At 25.7% G+C, this 26,892-nt stretch overlaps 1 protein-coding gene across 2 annotated transcripts in view; it reads left to right on the top strand.

Moving 5' to 3' along the window:
• The window catches only part of LOC122858996 (lachesin-like), a 41,354-nt gene that overhangs the window by 4,054 nt on the left and 10,408 nt on the right, over positions 1–26,892 (top strand). For both annotated transcript variants that reach the window (XM_044162302.1, XM_044162303.1), the window contains exon 2: positions 15,167–15,264. In XM_044162302.1, coding sequence (XP_044018237.1) covers positions 15,167–15,264 — 98 coding nt within the window. The remainder of the gene's footprint in view (positions 1–15,166; positions 15,265–26,892) is intronic.

Genomic DNA, 26,892 nt, shown 5'->3' on the forward strand with positions numbered 1-26,892 from the left:
TTCGATACATTAACAGTTCGATAGTTATACTTGCTGATAATAAATCATTTTAACCTCAACCCACACAAAAAAAAAAACAAATAAATAAATAAATAAAAACGTGAACAATAAATATCAATTAAGGCTAGCCATATCTTTCGAACAAATATTGACAAGTTTTACTTGAATATTTCATTAGAGCTTTTATTATGTACATATAGAGGATAAAAATGTATCACTTTATAATATTTGATCAATATTTATTTATAAAAAAAAGCATTGAACTCTATTTTTAATTTTTATTGTTTTTTTTTCTTTAAAATTGAGAGCATTGATAAAATTATTTTATCTAGTTTTAATATTAACATTTTATACTCATTGATAAAAATAAATGACAATAGTTAATGGAATTTTTTTTTTCTTTTTACCACAAATTTTCAGAGAGATTGACTCATAAAATTCGACAATGATAATTTATTATAAAATTGTGATGGCCAAACGTGGAAACATATCGAATGTATACATATATAAATATACATTGTGTTTTACGATCATTTCATAGTACTGGTAATGTTTTGTATTAAAAAAAGTGTTTGCACACATATCACGTATACATTGTAACAAGGCCCTTCAGATAGTATTTATCTTATATAGCCAAGTTAAGAGTCACTTTTTACTCAACTTGGAAATGTAAAAAGAAAAGTAGGAAATAAAAAAAAAAGAAAAATATATGTATACATAAAAAATAATAAAAAAAAAAAAAGCTCTTAAGTCATTTTCCTTTGGGTTTTAAGCTGTATCTAACTCAGTGCATCAAACGAGCTAAAATGAATGAGATGTAAACAAGCTTGCGGGTAAAAATCGTGGTTGCATTACATAAAAAAAATTTATATATATTTTTTTCAAGCTCTTTGACCACTGACAAGAATCTTCGTTGTTACTTTCATCTAGTTTCATGACTCCTAAGACTATAGTTATCTTACTCGTTCACTCAATATATATCTACGTTGATGATACATATGTATACATCATTTTACTTGCTCCTTTCTTGTCGCAACTATATTCAGGGGGCAGCCATATCGTTCGCCCAGAGGCTCACAGTAACTTTAAATGTGGATCACATCGAGTTTCATGATCATGTTTCCGTAACTTTGTTGTATGAAATCTTTGATAACAAAGTATACTTACTAGACACAAAGTTGATGCATTTTTTTATGATTATTATTATATTTTAATATTTTATATAGCTCAATATTCTCAACTTGTATAAAAAATAGCTGATGATAAGTTTAAATTGTTTATTTAATTTTTTTTTTTACATTTTTTATTATAAAAAATATAAATAGAAAAATATTAAGTAAAAAAAAAATTTAGAGACGTAAATGAATTGAAAAAAAAAATTGAACGAGTGAAATTGATAACTTGTCAATGATAGGTAATTATTTTTATATAAACTAATTAAAATTTTAAGATGACTTGAATTTTATATAATGAATTTCCATCAACGGTTTTTTTGCAGATTCAGTTTTAACATAAATGTAAAAAAAAAAAAAATAAATTTCACAGATAATAATAACTGTCAAATAAATAGTTATTAAATCGTGACATATCTTAGCAATTTGTGGTTATAGAATATATCACAAAAACAATTTATCATAATAATTTAACTTAGGCCGCGAAAACGTGCACGACTACATTATCTTCACAGTGGTTTATTAAAGCGTTTCTCTCATGCCATATATTTGTGAATTTAACGTTAAATATATCTTGGATTGCAAGCTTTATTAGTTCATATTATTGAGTCAATTCTTCAAATATACAATAACAGTCTATTAATTTGTGAAATATAATTTCATTAATTTTCTTTTATAAATCATATTAAATTTATTTCATTTAACATTAATTATTTATCAATTATTGTTTTTAGTATTACAATTATTATTAATTTTATTTGGAATTTAATTTTCCATTTAATGCAGTCACGGTTTAACAAAATACTTTATTTATTCAACTAAAGTTTCAGTAGAGTTTTATAATTAAAATTGGAATTATACATTTATATTTATATAAAAATTGAAAAAAAAAAATTAATCATCACGTGTATATTTCATAGTTTTTAATGCTGTATATATATATTAAATTTAATCACTCTGCTCCATTCAACTCGTGAATTTGTCGTTGTGTGGATTGGGAAAATTCAATGGGACGGTTAATTCGTTTTTCTCAAATACAATTGTAAATCCAAAATCCGTTATCACTGAATACCCGGGTGACGCTTCAAATTAAATGACTCTTCACAAACAATATATGAGATTTCTTATTATACAAATTTAATAAAATGAAATATTTTCATTGTATTTTAATATAACGTTTATATAATTCTTAAAAATAAATTATTAAATTATATTATTAAATTATATTATTAAATTATATTATTAAATTATATAATTATTATTTTATATATTACATTAGTTAATGAAAAATAAATATAATAAAATAAAATAAATTAATTTAACATAATAGACATGGTAATTTAATTAATAACTCAACTATCATGAATATTTTTTTTAAATGGTCATATTACGAGGTCAGATTATAATTGAAATACCACGAACCAATATTTAATTTCTTTATATCGATATCATTCTATGAGTATAAAAATAAATACTAAAAATATATCAGTTTAATTTTTCAACAGTTTACTTACCTCAGCAAATGAATTGACATTTTTTTTTTTTCGATAATTGTATTATATCAATTATTAAAATTCGACAAATAACGATTATAATATACCCAGTTGAAAATTAACATTGGCTTTCGACCATCTATCTCGGTTCGACGTTGAATATTGAGCTTCGAACGACGTTAAAATTTTATACGCTTATCGAGCTTGAATAAACGTCAATTGATACAGCTACATTGCCTCAAAAATTTGACAAATTTTAAAATGATACGGAAATAGTTTGGTTAAATAAAAAAAAATTAGCGACGTAATTTTTTTACAACTGAAAAAATACTTGAAATAATTGACAGAAGAGCTTGGTCATTTTAAAATTAAAATAAAATTTGTAAAAATTTAAAAACTTAATAGCAGTTAATAATAGAAATTGTAGATTAATGTCGTTGGCTTGTCCCATTTAAAAATTCGTCTCATCTACAGTAATAATTTAATAAAAAATTGTATAATTAAAATTAAAAATGATTTAATAATGTCATATCAAGTAGAAATAAAATGAGTAATGTACATTAATATTAAAATTGACATATTTCAAAATGTGATTTGACAAACTATAGATTTATTTTTGGTTTGAATATATCGTCTGTCGATGACAATGCCTGGAAGGATTTAAAAATATTTGAATAATTCTGTAAACCGATGCATGACATCTTGTAATAATGGATAATAGGATTTTCATGTCCACCTTTTTTCTGCAGACACAAATATTCACAAGATTTTCTCGTTGATGATGTACTGGATAAATAGGAGTGTCCAGAGCAGGCACATTTTGTGATTATTTTTTCAACAAAAATTGCAATTTTTCTCACCCTTTCTCTAGAGAGAAAGAATCACCAACAAAAGAAGACGAGAAAAAAATAAAAGTAAAAAAAAAAATATTTCAGGAGTTATTTTCTATTATATCTGACATTTTCTAGAAACGAAATACGAAAAGTTGTATGTTGTGGTTGTGGTGCCTTTCGTGCCATTGTCTTTTTGATGTGACTTGAAATAATGTGAGTGTCTGCATGGATTTAGGGAGCGAAGACGAATTGCCTACGCCTATATGGTGCCGTTATGTGTGCTTACACTGGGTGCACTGTTTTTTAAAACGTGACGACATCAAGTTTTCATTTGGCGCGAGTGAGATCGCGTGTCACAAATTACCGGTATCCGGCACCGTCTCTTGCATATATAAAATCGATTTTCATTCGAAGGATTGTTTTTTTATTTTATTTTATTATTTTTTCATGCAAAAGATGATCAGGTTTGTGTGTTTATGCTCATGTTGAAAACACTTCTACGATAGATGACGTGTGTACAAATGCGACGTGGTAATTGTTAGTCAAACAGATTCTAGATGAGCTTGCACGATATTAAATATAGCTATACGTAAATCATGTATTTCATTTAAAAATTAATCATCATCAAAATCAAAAAAAAAAAAATACTTATAATTACATTTCAAAATTTAAAACTTGAATTAAAAATTAGAAAATCTATCTCATTTATTTTTATCAAAAACTAATCACTGTACTGGAAAAAAAAAAAAAAAACATTTATTTTTAACACCAACTACACTGAACTCTGTGGCTAATATAGTAAAAAGGAAAATGAAAAAAAAAAAAAAAAATGTATATGAATATATATGTTTACTGTTGTTGTTGAAAAGTTTTTGGTAGAGTAATTCGTGGGTGAATTGACAATTGCAAGTTTTGCGTTTGCTGGCACTGCCCACGGGGATTTCTTAGTCGAATCAAATTGCAAAAGTGGCACAGGCCACGAGTGTGGCTTCCTTTGCCTTCTAAAACTTGATATTCACTAGTGTGCCAAAGTTTAATTGACTGTACAGCTATTTCACAATAGATTCATAGCAGTATCACATAACATTTTCAATAAAAAATGTATTTTAAAAACTACAATTTTTTTCATTGTGCCAATATTCATTGTTGCCATCAATACACGTATATTTTTATTTCTTGATAACCGATATGGAATCGCATATTTTTGGTATATATACGTTCATAAATCCAATCAAGCACAAGAAAAAATAAATAAATAAAAAATTCAATTCTTTACCAGTCATAATGTCAAGTAATAAAATAAATAAGTAAACAAAAGTGTATATATAAATTTTTGTTTTATACAGTATACTCTTTACAATGCAAACAATCAATTCTATAATGTTTTCAGTTTCTTTCAGTTATATATTCGACAGATATCAACCTGTGCTTGAATAATATGCATTATTTTCATAAACCATGATTGATTAATAACAATACAAGCAAAAAACAATAGAACAATGTAACATTAATATTTTATTTTTATATATATTAAAGTGCCTGTTGAATTCACAAACAGACGTGTCCATTTTTCAGAGCTAATCATAATTTTCTAGACACGTGTACTATTAAATAATTTAAATGACCAACTTTGAAGATGAATTGATTAAAAAATAATATATATATTTTATTAAATTTGATATATAAATCCAAGCTTGTGTAAATCTTATCAGTTTTTTTTTTTTTTTTTATTCTTTCCTCATTGTGATTTTATTTTTCATAATTTTTTTTCCATCCAATCCCTCCTGGCAATGACACTGGAGGGGCTGGAGTCAGATTGTCTTTTTTACCGGCGAGAAAATAATTTTACTCCCTGTATAGTGTTATCTTGACACCCCACTGCTGTAGTTTTCACGCGACGGGACTATCGACGTGGCAAAGTGGCTCCGTTCTCTTGGATGCTCCGCGGGCGACAACCAGCTGAATTGCATCCTCAAACTTCCTACGATGTTTTCAAAGAGCCGATTACTATCCAGCTACGCTCTACTTGGTCTCTTGTATACACCTTTACCCTCTTTTTTTTTTTTTTTTGTTATTTTTCATTTTTCTTCTTTTTAAACTCCGTCACTTTACATTTACCAAGAAAATATGCATTCAACGCTAACTTGAGAAAATTCGTTGAAATATAAAATTTTTTAATTAATTTTCATCTACTGTAAATAAACGTGGAATGTTGGTTTTTTTAATTTTTTTTCTCTTCTGTTATTTATTTATTTTTTAAACAGTGTATATTCTACTGTTAGCAAAGATTCATATTATCAAAAAATGAAAAAAAAAAAAAATGAAAAAAAAGTAACGAGTATATGACACTGGAAGAAGCCCGAGGGGACAACAGTATTTCTACGCGCGTTATACACGCTCATGCCAACTTTACGAATTACTTGAATTTTTTTAATTAAAAATGCGACGTAATTGTAGCTGAGGATGATCATGCCAGGACGTGAGACACGTGAGGTGGATTGTAGATGTAATAAAGTGTAAAGTAGGATATATATAAAATATAAATTTTAAAAAATTAAAAAAAATAATTGTAAGAATTCTTAATACATACAAATGGACTACATTATAATAATGATAATGGTTATTATTGATTTATGAAGAATAAATATAAGGGTGAAATTCAAATGGTAGTACGATGGCAGTAGTATGAAACCATTGAAGAGTCCAGTATATTTTATTATTTTTAGGATGATTACGTGCTGCGTGTTTGCAAATACCTGTAATCTAATATTCAACATATGTTGCACATAAAGGGAGGTTGATAAAATTCAATATGAAACTTCAACAAATTTAAATTTCACAGAATAAACCACACATTTTCTGTACGTATTGATAAATTTATTTTTTTTATATTTTACAACGTTGAACATCAAATAGTTAATATCATTATTTTTGCATTTTTGTAACTGAATACGATAAAATACTACAATGACGGTACTATATGTTTTTAAATATTTTTTAGAATCACTTAACTGTCGAGTTTTTATATGTGATTTTATAACGGAAATAATTTATGTTTTTATTTTTTGTGCTAAACAATTTTTATTAAATTGTAAAAAAAAAATATAAAGAGAAAATATCAACGATTATTAAATAATATTGTGAAGACAATTTTAAACATGTCTATTTTAAAATTAAAACTTTTTTTTTAAAACAATTTATTAGTAAAGAATCGATGAGAAAAAAAAAGTTAATTCTGCCATTTAATATTCGTGAAGATTTTAATTCAACAGTGTAATATTCAGAAAAAAAAAAAAAAGATAAAAATTAAAGTGAGTAGTGGATATTAATTACCCAAACGTCTCGAGTTATAAAATTATATGTGAAGTAATTTTCATCGAAAAATCGTTAACAAAAAATGTAAAATAAAGACTATTTCGATAAAATCTTTAAAACCAATAATGATGATCAATCAAGTCTGTAACTTTACAATGGATCGTCATTCGTATGTCAATCTATCACAATCGTGAATCGTCATTCGTATGGCACTCTGTCACAATCGTAGATCGTCATAAAAAGTCATCAACGGCAGTCTACTACCACATGTTCATCTCATCAATTTATAATAATATTCTCTTACATATATAATTATATACATATTATTAAGTAACTTGTAATTGTAATAACTTATATAATTAAATTCAAGTAAACTTAATAAATAAATAAATAAATAAATAAAGTGGTAAATTTTAAAATTATATAAAGAATAAGAAAATTTATATAAAAAAAATTCAAGTATATATCTAAAACTTAATATTCAACAATTATTTTACAAAGTTTTCTGTTTTATCTTCAAATTACAGAAATTGATATTTATTTTCAGACTAATTAAATATTTCAAAATTTAAATACATAAAAAACTTCTAGAGTTTTAATTGAAAAATTATATGAAATCAATATTTAACGTAATTGTATAATACCAATTTTAAAATCAATAAAAAAAAATAAAAACTAAATTCATAACAAAAAACATAATAACACTATTAACAAATTCTCCGAGCGTTATGTAAAAAAAAGTACACGGTTATAAAAAAATCAAATAAATAAAAATAAAAAATATAAAAAAAATAAAAAAAAATAAAAATAATAAAAAATTCATTTCATGACACTAAAAAAATATCAATCGAGGTCACGTTTGTACTGGATATTTATTGTTTACTTTGTTTACTGAATAATCTCCCCTGCGGCTTGTATGATAATTTCAAAAATGTTGAAGAATCAAAGAGACAATTTAAAAAAATAAAAAAAACAAAATGAGACAAGCAGGAGCCTTGTTCAGTCCTCATAAATCGTTGAAGCTATTGTATGCCTATACGTCCTGTCAAATTAAAACCTCAATATATCTAATCGACCATCAAGTCTCATTAGTTAATTGCTCAACGGGGTGAGATCTCCGCCCATGGTGTTGCAGCTATAAAGCTCTCATCCTTCTATTATTTTTTCATCTATCAATTCTCTCCTTCTATGTATATAATATACACCTCGTCTCTCCCTCTCATTTTTTTTTTTATCCACGAAAAATGGGCGTCACTTGTACTTCCATGCTTCAGTAACATATTTTATATTGGATTCTTGGCAAACCAGCGAGATACGCTCGACGTGAATATGTTTAAGTGCATTTGCGTGTGCCACGTTAATTCGTTTCACCAACAATTAAGAAGGAAATCGTGATGGGTCAATTCCCAGTGGCTATACTCACTACAGTAGTACTTTTAACAACGTGTGAATGCGAGCGTGAAAAATTAATCTCGATTATAATCATTAAATTGTAAATTCAAACGACGATAAAACTTAAACTTTGATACATGTATTTTTCGTTAATTATATAATCTTCTCATTTTTTTTTATAAATATTTTCAATGTTTTCATTTAAAGATAAAATTTTTACATATTTAATTTGTCACTTTTTTAATTAACAATTCTGGGTTAAATTTATTTTTATTTGCTTTTAAAATAGCAGTATTAATGATAATCCATCATATTTTTTTTTTAGAAAAAAAACTTATTAATTCATAACAAAAAAAAAACATATTTAATTCAACCGGAAGCAATAGATATTTAATTCATTTGTTTGAAATAAAAAAAATAAAAAAATTGATAATAATTTAAAAAAAAAAATAATGTATCTCAGAATTTTTAAATATAATCTCATTTATTAAATATACCGATCTCAAAAATCGCAGAGGTTGTATAAAATTAATGAATTTATGTATTTTTAAACGAAAAGAAAGAAAAAAAAAAAGAAAACCTCGGCAGTGAAAATAAATTGAAGTGGGTAAATAGTAGAAGGGACATATTTTCCATGAATACCGATGGATCAATGAGCAATCTTTAATACAGATTAAATTCCATTAACTGCAGAGTCAACTACCATGTCATTTACGTGAACAAGTACACTTCTGTGATTTCATTTTGAAATAGGTATATAGTTTGATTATTATCTGTCATTCAACCACATCATAACCCAATCAAAATTTAATTATTATTTTTTTATTTTCAAATTTATTTATTAAATTCAAGAGCTGGTTAAATACTGACCCTAAACATTGAAGCTGAATAAAATAAAAATAAATAAAAAAATAAATAAATAAATAATATCTTGAATAGTATTTAGACTGATATAGGTGTATACACACAACAACTGTATGAATATATTATTTAACTTACAAAATATAGCTATAGTGGTGGTTTTGCTCTTTACCATGATAAGGGCTTATCCAAGTGTACCAAGGGTGCAGATTTATTACTCAGTGTATGAGCACCATTAAAACGTGTTTGTGCGCGCGCGCTCTTCTCTCAGTCTGACGTTATTAGCGAGACAAACTCTGGCTGCATATTTATATACATGCAGTATACACATTTATGTATGCCCAGAAAGTCAACATAGAGCTTTGTATAGTAAAAAGCCCCAGGTATATGATATTGTGCAACTATTTCGTTCATCCATGTTCAAGAACAATGCCAAACGAAGTGACAATTTCGTTACAATCCTTCGTGTCATGATTTCACTTTTGTTGTGCAATTGTTGTAATAAAATAATTTAAATATTATATATACATATGATTAATAAAAGCGTCAATTGACTGTGCATTAAATTCTATACATAATTAAATTTGTAATTGGAAATTCAAAATACTTGATTGATTCATCAAATCCACAATAACAATTTCAAGTTATTGTGTTCAATGGTCCAATTGAGATTACAAGGGTAGAAGATAGATCAATATCATGATTTGTACTTGGCTTTAGAGTCAGCTTTTAGTACGTAATTTGATAGGTCTCCTTCTGCATTAAGATCGTTTGAAAATACGATTAAAAGCAAGAGAGTTGGATACATCAAAGCATCACTACATTCATCATCTATACTATCCAAGTTGTTTTTTTTTTTTATTTTCATTAAATTCTCCAATAAATGTACACTGCTTAAGAAAAGCAGATACATGCTGGTTGTGTCACTTATTTGCTTCAAGACTTATTGATCAATGATCACTTGCAAATTTGACTCAACAACTATGGTTATGAGTTGTTATTTATATCATCATCATCATGACTGTATCATTGATTCAAATATGCTATTTATACTTCATATCGTCAAAGTGCTTCACTGGTACGATACCATATACTCCTCATTCAAATAATTATCATATATTTGCTATCAGTTCTTAATCACTTTAACCACGAGTGTTGACTGATTAATATATTTATTTATATCAGCAAAATTGCAATGATACACAATCACGCACATTTATTCATCGTCAAAAGATCTTGGGAGCATCATTAATTTTAAAATGTTCGTGACACTAATTGTGAAAAAAAAAAAAAATACAAAAACATGTATTGATGCTTAATTAATGATAAATTGTTATGATAAATATTAATAATTGTTTGTATTTTTTTTTTTCATAAATTTTCAGTGTTATTAATTTATTATAATGTACTATATTAAATTAATTACATGTTATATTAATTACTCTGTAAATCCGTATGAGGATTTTAGTTAAACATATGTACACATTGAATATTGTATAAACATTGTACATAAACATTGATTCATTGTTTGTACATTTTAGTCATGCATTTATTGAGATATCCTTTGTAATCTGATCGATTTGATTATACAGACTATATAATGATGATGTTGGGTATTTACTACTAAATTTATTCATCATAAAGTTTTCCATTGGGACAATAATTATTTTAAATTATCAATTATGTTTTGGTATTTGTCTCGGTTAATTTTATTTATTAATTTAAATGTCATAGTAATCGTACTGTTTATGTATTTTTGTGTCGAGTCAAAAAATCATAATATTTACGATATTTAATAATTTATTAGCTATAAAGTATATTTAATAAAATAATAATATGATAGAAAAACATAATAACAAAAAAAGAATAATTTTTAATTGTTTAAAAAATTGCCAAACCCATCAATGGTATATATTGGCAAACCCTTTTTTTTTTTTTTTAAATTAGAATAGATACACATTACTAATAAATCAGTTTAGTCGTGATTCACGAACATGGAGTTAGTTGTCATCACCTCAGTGGTTACTCATCAATTTTCACGTCCGGTATATCCACAACCCCGATCTGTCGCACGGGACCCTTTTCCTCTCTGATGTTTCCCTACAGTATGTCACCAATTTCGTGGGTCAGCACGTAGACACCGTACAACGAATGAGATTTCGTGACTGTTCAACCTTCGTGCTTGTGTCACACCTTTTTTTTTTATTTCAAATCTATTTTTATTTATTTACTTTTTTTGTTTGATTTTTCTTATTTTTTTATTTGTCTTTATTTTCATACGGGAATTATCCAGGCTTGTCCCTTTACCTTTGTCATTGATCCTCGTTCAAATTTACATAATCGACATCATAATATTTTTTAAGTTAAAAAAAAAAATAAAAAATTATTGTTGGAATTTTAAATAAAATAAAAGAAATAAAGTCAAAAATTATTTCTTTTTAAAGAGCATACTTGTTTATTGTAATAATATTTAAATGCTGTTTTTAAATTTTAAATTTTTCAAAATAAAAAACATTGAATTTAAAGGACTTTGAGATTTTTACTGATATGAAAACGTAATAATTATGAAAAATTAATTACATAATCATTAAATGATCCGTGAAATTCTGTTTTTGACATTAATCCAAAGATATTTTTATTTTTTTTGTCTCAAAGAGAGATATTCTAAATTGAAATTAATTTTTTATTTTTTCTTTAAAAGCTATATGAAAATAAAATGATAAAATAATAAAAATTTAAAAATGCCGACGACTTCATTTATTCTCATCGTTTTCAAGAAACTAATTACAAGTCCAGAGCGCTAATTGGACAAGTGAAACGTATTTGCGAGTGTCCTCAGTCTCGTTATCGAGAATGTTCTGTCATATCGCCAATGGGGAAAATTGGAAGCGAGTATAAAAAAAAAAAATAATAGTAGAACGATATGAGAACAATGAACATTGAAATGAAGGGGGAATAAAAAGGAAAAAGAAAAAAAAAAGAATTGAATGAAAAAATATTTTATAGGAATAAGAAAAGTTGGATGAAAAATGGAAAACTGATATCCATTGAATCATGTATTATTGTGTAATTGGAAAAATAAAGTTGAACAATTGTTGAAATTATAATCGGTTTTTGATAGTAAAAAATTCAGGTTAATATATAATTTTATATATTACAATTAACAATAAATAAAAATAATACCAAGATGTCATAGAGTCATTAATTGGAAACATGGGAGGTGTGGTTTGATAGATAGTTACATGTCGTCAAAGTATGCGGACGTAGTACCCAGGTGTGTTAACCAAACCATGAAGCAATGAAGACATTTCGTGCTCGAGGTTACGAGAAGGATTGATCACTCTCTCTTCAGTGTTTTTCTTTTCTTACTATACATTTTCTATATCCATTGTATCATTTCACCATTAAGCAAACTTTTCATACTATTTTTTTTTCTATATATATTTTATTTTCTCATCACATAATAAATTTAAAATTATTTTTTATACATCATAAATATTATTATTATTAAAAAAAATAATAAAGATACATTTTTCATGAGTTTATTATACATCTGTATATATAAAAATGTCTTGAAAAATTCAAACTGTTGCGCTTGGTATTGAGTGGAAAATTGAATTGTTCTCAAACACTGTACAGTAGTATTTTTTTTTTTCGAAGCAATGTAAAAACAAAGGCGTGAATCGTGCTCTACAAAATATCAAGAAGATCAGGTTATCCAAGATATACCATAACTTGAAAAAAAAAAATCGATATCGAAATTTGCTGATTACAAATAGGATAGTTATAGTTTTTTTTTTTTTTTTTTAAATCTACCATCACAATGCAAGACTTTCAGACGTGTTCAGCCTGTAAATTTTTTTACATTGTGTATATATTCTTGTATACCTTCTATTCAATGCACACTGTCTATATACATTTAAATTTATTGATAAATATGTCCATGAAAAACAAGATTTTAAAAAAGTTTATAAATGTATAACTTGTATTAAGTTGTAATGGAAACGTTTTGAGAAAAGAGATTAAATCATTTGGTCGATCGGTTAAAGAAGCTAAGTCGCTTGGAAAACGAGTCTTTAAAAGAAAAAAAATATAAAAATAAAAAAATAAGACATCAATGTCGTTTCAAAGCACCAGAAAAATTCACAGTAATAGAGTACTGTATGCCTGGAGGATACGTGAAAGGTAGCTCTCAGAGATTGGGTTCGCCAGTCGATGGAGTATGTATATGGAAAGAGAAGAAAAGTGTATCAAGACTTTTTTTTTTTTTTTTCTTTCTTGATACTTTATAGTTGAAGTTCGCTAAAGCTTACCAGAAATTTACTTCACAAACTCGATTTTAGAATCCATAAATTTTTTTTAATCTATCGACTTCAAAGTATGATACTTTATATTATCCATTGGTTCATGAGAATTATCAGTGTAAAACGTCAAAATAATTTTTCTTAACAATCATTAAGTAGCTCATCAAAATTATAATAAAAAATTTATTTTATAAAAAATAAAAATACTTAAATTTTAATATCATAATCTTATTTTTTTTTTATTATTATTTTTTTTAACCTCTTAAAAATCATTTAAATTTAATGTATTTTTTTAATCGTCTCTGGGTTTTTAATGTGTTTGGTTCGGTGAGCTCGTCCACCAGTAATTCGTTGTATAGGGAATCATAGAATTTTCTCTCGTGGTGTAGGTCATCACTGGGATTACAGTGTGCTTGTATGATATCATCATACACAATTGAAACGCTACTGAAAAAGCCATGACACAAGGGACAAGGTTGCTACAATGGGTGGCTCTTGAATTTACAATTTCTCATGCACGATGTGTCGTATGGTCTTTATGCCTCCTTTGGGACTTTTGACTAATAGACAACTAACTACCTTTGAATTTTGTAACTTTATACTTTTTCCATACTGTAATCAAATTTGTCAAACATAAATACAAATCACACAATAAAAATATAACGAAAAATGTAATATTAACATTTTTAAAATATAAAACTAATGTTTCATGATTCATAAATCACAGACATAATGTTGTCTTCCAAAGAAAAGTTTTAATAATCTATTTAAAAAAGAAAAAAAAAAGAAGAATTTATCATCAATGTCCATTTAAATGTTCATATAATAATGTTGTATATAATATGTCGGACGTAATATAGACTTATACTACTGGAAAAAAAATTATTGTATTTTTCCAAGCCAAAATTTATTGAATAATAAATTTTTTTTTTTCTGTATTCATATGTTTATTTGTATATTATCGTGTACATAACCATTTTGATCACATTTGGCAAAGCATTTCGATGTACATTGTAGTAATACATGAAATGGTATAATCGTGCTTCGAATTTTCAACTGATTTTTTTAAGAACTTGCATGAAAAATCCCTTCATCCACGTGGACCACTAAAAATTCTGAATGACTTTAGCTAAAGTAAAAAATTCATTTGTGTCCATTTCATGAAAAGAGTAGAAAATCCTTGCTTATAGTCAGCAAACAATTTTCTTATCGCTTGGCAACGACTTGCAACTCTTTTTTTTTTTTTTTTTATTTCTTTCAATTCCGAAAAAGAAATTAATTAAAAATAATAATAATAAAAATAGAAAAATAAAACGACGTAATACAGTGCTAGGAAGTTTTTCTCCTTCAACCTATTGTTGGAAAAAATTTTAAAAAAATAATAACGATAAAAAAAAAATAGTGAGTGTGCGCATGCTCATTGGTAAGATGAAGAGTTTACTTAATCCTAGCTTGACCTGTTTATACTTTAACTTTACCTCACAGTTAAAGCTTGTATTTTTATTTTATTTATTTATTTTTTTAAATAATTCTTTTTTTTGTATTACACACATACTATTTATACAACTTTTTAGGCTACTGGATTATGTAGCTAAGTATGTACTAAATTTTTAAAAGAAAATTTAGCACAAATGTGAGTGTGTTAACTACACAAACAAAAATTTTAAGTACATGGAATTTCTATTGCTATTTTTGAAATATATAGTAACATGGATACAATGTTGTTTACAAAATAAACTGTAACGGTGCTTTTCAATAATAATAACATGTTTTTTTTTTTCAATTCTTTGTTGCAGATCTACCTAGATTTGGAAAACCTCTTAACAATTTGACTATTTCCGTTGGACGTGAGGCTATATTTACATGTATTGTAGAAAATCTTGGACCATATAAGGCAAGTAATAATTTAATAATAAAAATAAATAAAAATATAAATGAAAAAATCTTAATGTGTGGGCGTTTATTAGTCATAAATTTATGACATGATGATGCAGCAAAAATCATAATACTCATCAAAATAAAAGTCATTTAGTATGACAAAAATTTTAGGGGAATTATTTGAAATGGGTCTCAGTCTAGCTGTTACGTACATATATATAATTCAGGGTAGCCGATTAGGTAAGAATAAAATCCCATGGGGTGTGAGTTCAGCACTTTGTTAAGCGGCTTCCATCTCGTTTCTCTTTTCTACTACTGCATTACCACACCACTTTTATCTCGTATATTTTCCGTCTTTGGCAAGTACATTTTTTTTTTTTTTTTTTTTTTCTTTTTATATTCCCTCACTTTTTTTTTTTTATTTATTTTTATTCTTATTCTTTACTTTTAATTCACCCTCGTTTTCTTGTAATATACATAATAGTCTTGCGCATCTACACCAAACCACAGCATACCATATATACATATACAACCACTTTATTTCAATTACCACAGATCAGGTTAGAGGATAAAAAAAATTTCGACACCCTTAGAAATTTATGTTTTAAAAAATAAAATAAAAGAAAATTTACTTAAATTTAGTTGAAAAAAAAAAATAGAAATAAAATAATAATACTATATAATAAAATAGTAATAATAATTTGATAATAATAATAAATTGAAATTAAAATGCTATGAAACTTGGGCTACCCGACGAGTTTTTTAAACATTACCGGCAAAAGTCGTCGGGAAATAATATAATTCCATTAAACTCCCGAAATTACTTCCTGCGGAAGCGAATGGGACGATGTAAAAAAAATAAAATAAATAAAAGATGGGCATGTTTCGCTTTGCTATATATATATATACGTATATTCACACAATTATATACAATAAACACATACGTACTGATATATAATATATAATATTTTTTTGTTTGTCTAATTTTTTTTTGTTTCTTTGCAATAAACCTAATTGAAGGAGTTGTCTGAAAATTGAACGAACAAACACATATACAGTAAAATATACACTCATACAATTTTCTCATTGAGAGTTGTGAAACACCGCATTTTACAGTAAAAGTTGAACTTAGATTAATCTCATTTAAAATATATACAGCTATATGTATATATTATTTCACTCAATGTCTCTATATTACGTCCTACAAACTTTTTGCTAATATCTCGTTTTTCACTATCAAAGATTTTTTTTTTTTTTTTTTAAAACCCTCAATTTTTTTTTTATTTATTTTTTAGTTTCCATTTAATTTGCGTTGTAAATTGATTCAAAGAAGATATTTTATCGTGCAATCAAATAAATGTAAAATTTTATAAAATGAAAATTATTTAACAGTTAGTTATTTAAAATTTGTTTTTTTTTCTTTTTATTTCTTCAATTTGAATTTACAATGTGTAATAATCCATGTTATTAAAAATTTTTTACTTTTAAGTTTTACAAATTAAAAAATTGTTAGACAAGGAGAATAGTAATTTTCATATAAAATATATCTATATATAAGTGAGACTTGATTTTCTTTCCCCGAGGCTTGGATATATTTACAAGTTTTGCAATCCAGGATAGCTAAATGGCCTTTAAAGATAACAAACTCAACTGGGCGACTGTGCATTGTCTCAACGAATTGCCAGAAATACTGCCGCAAGCAATATATATATATATAAAACCATTTTCCTAATTACATTCAAATGTTTTTACAACTCTTAATTAACCCATAAAAAAATAAAAAAAATAAAATATATTTAAAAATTATTTTTTATACTAATTAAATATTTTTCCATGAATAAAAAATTTTAAAAAATTTTCTATTATTTGAGCTTATAAAGTATTATCTTTATAATTTTTCAACATCATTCAAGCTTTGTAGAGAAATAAAAAATTCAAACTAAAAAAAAGTATTAACATAAACAGTGTATAATAAGCATTAAAAAAGTAGATTATTATTATTTATTATTTTATTTGTTTTTGTTTCACTTTATTTTTTTATTTTTAATAATTAAAGTTTATATATTTATAAATATTTGTTTGTGACTAATTAAGCTCAAAAACCTAGAAAATTTAAATACATAGAATATGAGTGGGTATATGACTTTTTATGTGGTAAAAAAAAAAAAAGAAAATAGAGAAATATATGATACTGGTGTGTGTCATAGTAAACTAGAACGAAGTGTGCAATCTGTGTGCAATGTTAATTATTGCAACTGTGGTTAGTTTGAATGGCGTTGAGCAAAGGACGGACTTGTCCTGTTGCAAAGATAGACAGGTAATTCATTTCTAGGATGACTATCAACGCGACATAGTGAGAAATTTCAGTGGCATCATGCCGACCGCAGTTGCAACTCTTATTTAAATTATTATATATGAAATGAGACAAACTCAGATCTAAATAAAATTCTTCTACATAGAAAAAAAAAAAAAAAAAATTAAATAATAAAACGAGACAGGAAGCAAGAGAGTTTGTAAAAGAGGAACTGAGTTAGTTCGATATTAATAAACGCGATAAGGATAATTGCTTAAACTCGGTTTCGCTGCAAATATAACTTGCATCTTGTCTAAAATGAAATTTCAAAATGATTGTAATCCTCAACCTCGATTAACCCAAGATGTCTGCTTTTGTCAATTAAATTTTGCAATTAAAAAAAATTGTATTACCAAGCTTGTAATTAATAAATTCAAATAGTTAAATATATACATTTCTAAAAGTAAAAAGTTTCTTTGAAATGATATTGAGAAACATTTATATAATATATATATATGCATTTGAGTCAGCTGAGTCAGGAAATTCATGCTGTGAAGTCGATGTCAGTGAATAAAAAAAGAAAATAAAATAAAAAGGGTGGTAGTCTGACTTGTATTCTCACCGTATTTTATTATAGATAGATATATACCTATACCAAAGTCGTGTGTGCATTGGCTTTCATTCTAGTTCATATAGATATTTACGTGAAAAAAAAAAAAACGGAAGTCAACCGTTCCAATTCCATTTGGCGCGCACGCTTGGCCCCTTTTCTCTCTCGTATTATGACACGAGGAAGATGAAGGCGGAGACGTCCAACTGGTCTGCTCAAGAGCTTTTTTCAATCGAGGACTATAAAAATTCAAAAAAAAAAAAATATATAAGAGCACATGGTGCTTTTATATTTTTTTTATCTAAAAAAAAAAACGAAAACAATTTTTTTAAATAAAAAAATAAAAAAAATTGTTGAAAAATTGCTGATACATTTAAGAGTAGCCAAAATGTGATTTGGAAATAAATGTAATTTTTTGTTTTTCATTATCGATAGTATATGATATTAATATGAGTCATATCCTGATATAGGGGATGAATTTAAAAGGACGCAAAATGTCAATTTATATTGATCCGGGATATCAAATTTAATATCTATTTCCGTCCACACGGTATAGCCAATATACTGATAATATTCTCAATAAGTGATCTAGTGAATGGTCAAACTAATGCGTACATTATCAATCTACATGATCTCATAGAGTATTCGTCATTGTAAATGCTACTTGTAAGTCCCCCCTGCCATACATGATTATGTATATACGCATGTACATCTAACATATAATAGTTTGTACCTATTGAGTTCTCATATAGATTGACATTTTGAAGGATCAGTGTTTCCGGCTCATTAAGATTTATGCAAAATTGTAATACACGATACTACATTGCCCTTAGGGCAGTTGTATGTCTACACATCAATGTAGTTATATATGTACTTGATTTCATGATATAGTAGAGTTAAGCTACGCCTCTATTTTCAACAGTTCCAAGGGATTTTACGGATGTTATTGAAATCCAAGTTGTACATTACCAAAAGCAAACATAGCATTAGTTAAAACTTTTAAATTTACAGCTATAAAAATATTAAAAATAAATTTAATTAATTTGTTTTAATTTAATTAGCTAATTTTATTTAATTTAATTTTATGTGTGCATTGGTTTCGTAATGTAAGACCTCATTATGAGATAAAATTAAGAGGCAAATTCGGTAATGTAGATGACAGTGTTTATTGTAATTGTAATAATGATAATGAGTTTAAACCTGGTATTCTCTACTTTAGCATTATTGTCGTTATGTATGCAAAGCTCATTGCAAAACCAGTTAACCAGTTGATAAATATAACCAAATGTATTTATAATACGTTTATGAAAATAAAAAAAAATTATAAATTTTAATTTTTTCGTCTTATGGTCATTAACGACATTATACGAATAACCAGATCTTGGTTAAGATTGCGTGTTTTTGTTCATTTTAGGTATTTATAAGTATACGGTATATTTAATTGACATAACAATCTATCATTAAATTATAAATAATTCACGTTAAAAAAAGTCATTAAAGGTGTAAAGGGGGTCATTGAAAAAACAAATGTCTATTCAATTTTTTTAGTATGTCAATAAATTACTCAGTGATAAGCAAAAACAAATAACAAATTATTTATAAAGATATAATGTTTAGATTGTCATAGCGTATTGACTCATCATGTTAAAATCAATTGTATACATACATAGACTCATATTAAATTTTATGACTTTATTATCGTATACTATTATTATTCTTATTTTAAATAATAAAATTTGTCACGTTAATATACAAAAAAATTTCATGCATCTTCAATTTAACAACATCTGGGTTATTTTATTTGTTCGACATTTTTATCGATTACAATTTATGGTAGCTGTGGACACTTCATTTACTCGGATCTCGTAAAACTTTATTGACTTGATGTCGAATGTAAGAGTTCTGATCTCGTTGGGAGAATACTTTCTTTATTTTTTTTCTTTTTTTTTGTTTATTTTTTTATGTATATATATTTTTTTTACGAAACTGCTGCTATGAAAAATATATATAATAGTTCTTTATACTTATGTCGTTTGACAGTCAGCAAAATTGATGAAAAAAAAATTATTTTTATATTTTATTTATATATTTTTACAATGAAAATTATCCAATTGTTTTTTGCTCTTGTTTTTTCAATAAGTTAATTAAATTGTACACTGTTTTATAATTCAATTCATGTTTTAATAATAATATTACAATAAATATCAATATTGATATTTAATAGAGTGCATGTAATATAGTTTACTGTTTGCTCTTTGGTAAGTTTTCTCTTAATCCCTGAAACATGATACGTACTATTTGAAAACCCTCATATAATTTATAACTTTGATATCAACAATTCCATATTCAATTATTTCAACTATAAATAGTAAAATGTACTCTCACAAAGACAAAAGAATTTTTAATTTGATTGAAATATAAAAAAAAACACATGCATCATTTATTCGGTAAGTTTCATTCGACGAATAAAAAAATATCTCTTTGTCATATGTAGACATTATTTTAAAAAAAATATACAAAAAAATTAACAATCATTGAATATAAATTTTTTGTTTTATGCAATTTTAAAATATTATGTTTTATAATTTTGTAGGGCATTCGTACGACATTTATCCCTTCTTTTATCCATGTACTGACATTTATCAACAGAATATTAAAACTCGACCTATTAATTCAATATTACAATGCACAGAAAATGTCATGATTCTGTGATGAATTTTTACTATCGAGAAATCGTCAAAGAAATATTATAATATTTCATAATTTTAACTGAATTAGTATATTGAATAAAAAAGATAAATAATGGATATATTAATACATCAAATTTCATCATGAATATTCATGTGAATGGTAAAATAATTGAAAAACTGAATTAAGATAGTCGATGTTTATTAATGTCATTTCCGAGACGGAAATAAACGTAATATAGAAAATGACGATATTTTATATTAACCAGTATTTTAAAATTATATATTGGAGAAAGAAATAAATATAAATTATTTATTTTTTACTGTGTATGGATAATGTAAAATACATTTTAAACACCTCAAGTTATTTTTGTAAATTTAAATTTTAAAGCATAATTGAAAATGAGGTCATTCGTTTTAAACTTTAATTATATTTTTCTTTCATATTATAACCGACATTACAATATAAAAATTAGGGGTGTGCGAATATAGTCTTCGAATCGAATCGAATAGTACTATTTCATAAATTAGTTAAAAAAATAATAAAAAAAAAAATAAAATTCTCAAAATAATTTTAAACTCATATTTTTTTGTCGGAGATATTTTAATTGTTATACAAGTTTTTTCGGATTGATAGTAGAAAACATAATATTGATAGTAGTCAAAAAATTACAGTAGTAGATAATTTTTTTTTTATTTTTTAATTATGTGTCGGACTTAATTATGTCTTATTTAAAAGTAGCTACTATTGATTGTAGTAATATTTATTTCAATAGTAGTTTTATAAAATTGTTTAAAAAAATTATAAAGAAAAACAAAATTTGATAAATAAATAATATAATAAATAAATATATTTTCATTTTTTCATGTCGGAAAAAAATTAACTACATAAATAAAGTATTCATTATTTTTAATTATTTTTTTAATAAAAAATTTCTTTGTTTTTCATTATATAATATTTTTTGTATTAAAATTATTTATCTAACAATAAAATGAAAAAATTATTTAACATGACATATTTGACATTAAGATGTCTTTTGTTTTTCAACATTTCCAAATTAAATACAAGATTACGTAAAATATTTTCATAATTTCATAAAGGTCATATTATATATAAAATATCTCAGATTGATGACAAGTTTATTTGATTATTTTTTTAGGATATATATATAAAAAAAAAATGCTGTATTATTTCAACGATGGAACGATTGACTTTTACGATCAATGGTCAGAAAATTCCCCCGAGTGTATATTGTATGAGTGTCCGTTGGGAACAGTACAGAAATTCTCTATCAGACTATCGTAAAACCAATGATTTCCATGTAGAAATCTAACGACAGTCTGAAAACGACTCTCAACTGTAATGCCAATTTTTATATTCTTTTTTTTTAACTATAACTATTCCCAATATTTTTGATACTTTTCATTTTTACATGTTATTTTTTTATTTTAATTTTTTTTACCCACAAAAAAGTATCGACAAATTTACTGAGAGTTACACATCTCAATATGACAAATGACAAGTATAGAATATCTGTCAAAAATCAAATTAAAAGGCCTCTGAAAGAATAATGATGCAATCAGTAGCTTCAGTGTTACAGGGAAAATGACATGTGGTAAATTGTTGTCTCTATCATGACTTGAAAAAGAGAAAAAAAAAAAAAAACGAAAATAAAAAAAAGAGAGATTGGATGATACACGTGTTTTATCAAAATATGGCGTGTTGTATATATACGTCAACAAAATATGTATATGAAAAATGTCGAGATATACCTTTTCCGTCATCCATCAAAGAAAAAACTTCTCGTTTTACCTTGTTCAATTTATATAATATACCCATGTATACACGACTTTCTTTTGCAAAATAGTTTGATGTATTTGAATCATTATATTTTTATTCATCTATCGATTAACTCAGACATATCTGTCAAACTTGTATTTCTCTATGAAATAATGATGAGTAAAATTCTTATAATTGAACCTACATATGTATCTAACATAAAAAATTATAAATAAAATATAAAATTAACAATTGATTGACTATCAAAAAAAAAAGTATTTTGAATAAATATTTACTGTTAAAAGTTATATATAAATAATAAAAAAATAAAAAAATATATACCAATTAAATATCTTTTAAAATGTAGTAATTCCTTTTAGTTTGTATTTGAACGAGTTCAAAGCAACGTACCAACTCAGTTGGAATGCCGTAGTTCACTATAATAGTGTTCAATCGGGTGTACATATAAACGCGAATCGTGATAATGTGGTTTTCCTGGTAGCCACGGGTATATGTTGCCAATGCGCCAAAGTCCAATCGACACTGGAGCAACTAGAAAATACATTTACAAACAGCTGTATATATGCATGACATGTGTCTGTATAATATACCACGAGAATTTCTCTTTGACACAACGTCTATACATATATTGCCAGAGTAATTCACGATGACGATCGAGGGCCGTGATAGCACCACAAAATTAACCTGTTATTGCCCCTTGCATTGGATCAATCTTTTTATTTGTAATTTATATTTTGTTCATTTATAATTTGTCTCAACACCTTTTCTTGGTCTCACTATCACTCTAATCTAACTGACCGATCCTTAATAACAATTATAATAATTAATATAACTAGAGACACTTGGCAATTTGCCAATGACGTAATATTTTGTAAACGTATTTTATTTATTTATTTTTTTTCTTTTTAATACGGCACTGGGGTTTTTTTTTTTTTTTTTTGAATTATAATTTAACATCTCTGTTTTCCTTCTTTTTTCACTTCTTTGGGATTTTTAAATCACCTCTATTGGATCGTATCCCTTTAATTACGTAAATTCTGAAATATTCGACCTGGTACATTCTCAACTTACACATGTTGACGCTTTTGTAATATAACTAAGTACAACTTTTATACAAAAGGATTAATTTGAACCATTAACAAAATAGTATAATTTACTGATTAATAAAATTGTTGGTTGTATAAAATAATAAAATTTAAAATATAAATAAAGTTAAATTTATTAAAGATATTTCATGTATTTTATATACCTATTAAATTTTTAAATAATTTTTTAAAATCTTGAATTAATAATTTAAACGTTAAATCTAGGTTAAATTTTTTTTTTTTTTTTTGTTTTTAATGAAAAATAAAATTTCTTCTCTACTTGTTAAACATAAAAGTAGCACAAATATTACATAAAGTGTTGTACCATGACGAGTATCACATTATTTGAACAACAATAAAACTGGCATCTTTTACATTTGGTTATAAACAAGTAGAAAAGAATTTTTTATTAAACAAAAAAAAAAACAAGCTATACATATTTATATATAGATAAACTCGTCGTAATTTTTAGCACTTTTATATAGGAACTGTATCATTTGTAAACTGAAACGTGGTGCTCGCAACAGAAAAAAATTCGACAAAGACTGAATAATTACTCAACGCAATTCATGACTAACCACAATGAAATGGGGAAAGCTACGTTTTATTCTGGGCTTTCACGTTTTTCCTTTCTTTCGTATTTTACATATAATTTTTTTTTTTTTATTCATTCTTATTTATTTTTTTTATTTTTCTTTATCTTTTATTATTTTTTTTATGCATCTTTCTGGTATATACGGCGTAAACAGACCCATACAATTTACACTCGCTACCATTTTCATCTACCCTCCGTGAATTTCTTCAAAGATTTTATTTTTTTTTTATTTTTTACCCCAGTCAGTTTTTCAGCTTGCATATACAAATACACATACACACACATGAAGTATTCCCGGTGAACTTGGTTTAAACGTTTATTTTTTTCATACAGTATTTTTTTTTACATTTCGTTTTCTTTTTTATTTTTTTGTCTTGCCTTGCATTTTGTTTGCCCAACTACACTCCATTGTCCAGTTTTTCTTAACAAGCGCAACAGCGACAGATCACTGTGTCACGAGCACCAACAATACGATGCTTGCGGACAAGTCAAGTCAAGCGCAAACAATAACAGTATATAAAAAAATAATAATATAAAATTTAAAAAAAAAAAAATACAATAATAATGGTGTTGAACTGAGAACAGCAATTGCAAAAAAATCTGGTGTATAGAGTTTTTTAAAAAAAATTTACTTATGCTTTGCTGTGACTTTTTAAAAAAAAAGAAAAAAAAATGAATGAATGAACGAATACTGAAGAATTTATTTTATTTGAATAGTTTTATTTATTTTTATTTTTTCTTCGTACTTTTTTTCATGGTCCGAGAACCGACCACAATACCCTGGAGTATAGAAATTCAGTACAAGCGTAGGAATAAGTAAAAATAAATTCAAGAAAAAAAAAAAAAACATTTGTTTTATTTTTTTTAATGAGAATAAAATTTAAAAAATGAATATATAAATAACATGAAAATAATAACTTGGTGATTGTCTTATATTTTTATATTGGCAAGAAGACTCTCATCAATTTTATTTTTTTTAATTGTATTTGTTTGGTGGATACGACAGTTGAGTGTAACAAACAGTAGTAGATAAAAAATAAAAGAGAAAAGGGTTTAAAAAAAAGCAAAGTAACGATGGCGTCTTGTTGCTTTATTTATATATGGTTGTGCTTAGTTTTCTTTTGTATCACTCGACACACCGAGGGGGGTCAAGCTCGTTGGTTCAATGTGAAAACGAGAAACGGTTGATAAAGGAGCAAGTAAGACTCGTAAAGAAAGAAAAATCCTCACGTTTAAATCTTGAATATAAAGGGTCCAAGACAATGTCGTTTAAAAAAAAAAAATAAAAAATTTCTACTACTCCTGAAAACAAACAATAAGATAGAAGATAAAAAAGTAATGATAGAAAAAAAATATGTGTATGTGTGTATATGTGAGCCACAGTATCTCAAGGAAAACTGGTCTATTTTTAAGGTTTCAGTAAGATTGAATGTAGCCTCGAGAAATTGCGTTGAGATAATCACAATACCAGTACTCATATACAAACAATAAACAAAGACATACAGTTGATTCCAAAAATTCAATTGAATTTTTATTGTTCTTGGAAGCCACCTCTTTACTCAGTTGAGTAATAAAAGATAAACAGAAAATAAATAAAAATAATACACACAGACAATTTAAAGTCTTGTCTTGAATTATTTTTTTTTTGTTTTGTCCAATTGTTGTGAATAAAAAAAAATCAAGAAGATACAAATAAAAAAAAAAAAGAAAACAATATTGCCAATGACCACACAACACGAATAAAAAACACATTTTTTTTTAGATTGGATATATCAAGGGCAAACAATTCTTACTTGTTCATAGAAATAGTTTTTACACACAGGAGACACATGGAAAACGAATAATCAAATATTTGTTGAGGTATATATAAAATTGCCAATTTTTTAGACGAATATTTTTGCCTTTTGGTAAATAAAATTTTACTTTAGGGTTTGATTAAATGTATTTTGTTTTGTTTTTTTTTTTTACTTTTATATCTAGCTAATATTTTATTAGAGAATCAATGGCCGGGTGAAAAATTAATGTCAAATTTTGACCTTTAATCTTGCCGAAAAAAATATTATTAATCCAGGGCCAAGGTTAAATTTAATATTCCAATCGAAAAGTGGAAGACGCAATTTTAAAAATTGATTAATAACAAACTTAACTGAACGCAGCTTTAAATTATTTAATCCATACTATTATTTATCATTGTAAAATAACAAAACTGCTTTTTTTTTTTTATTGTATTACACTCGTTAATTAAAATTCATTATTTATTTACAACAATGACAACATGCAATCTTAATATCAACACAAAATCTTCTCAACAAGATCAGCAATTCAATTTTAATATTTAAGAACAAATTCTATCTACCGTGTCTTGATTACACTCGTTATTTTTTAACAAAAAAAAAAATTGCTGAACAAAAAAATATGTGTACAATGATATTATGAAACAATTTGGGATTAGTTTTGAAATTGTGTATTCTATTTTTTTAGGCGATTATTATTTTTTTATTCTTTTGTATGTTATAGCAAAAAAAAAAAAAAGCATTTATGCTGTATCATTTACCAAATGGTTTTGTATAAAA

Source organism: Aphidius gifuensis, linkage group LG6, assembly GCF_014905175.1.
Source record: "Aphidius gifuensis isolate YNYX2018 linkage group LG6, ASM1490517v1, whole genome shotgun sequence".
NCBI classification, from domain to species: Eukaryota; Metazoa; Arthropoda; class Insecta; order Hymenoptera; family Braconidae; genus Aphidius; species Aphidius gifuensis.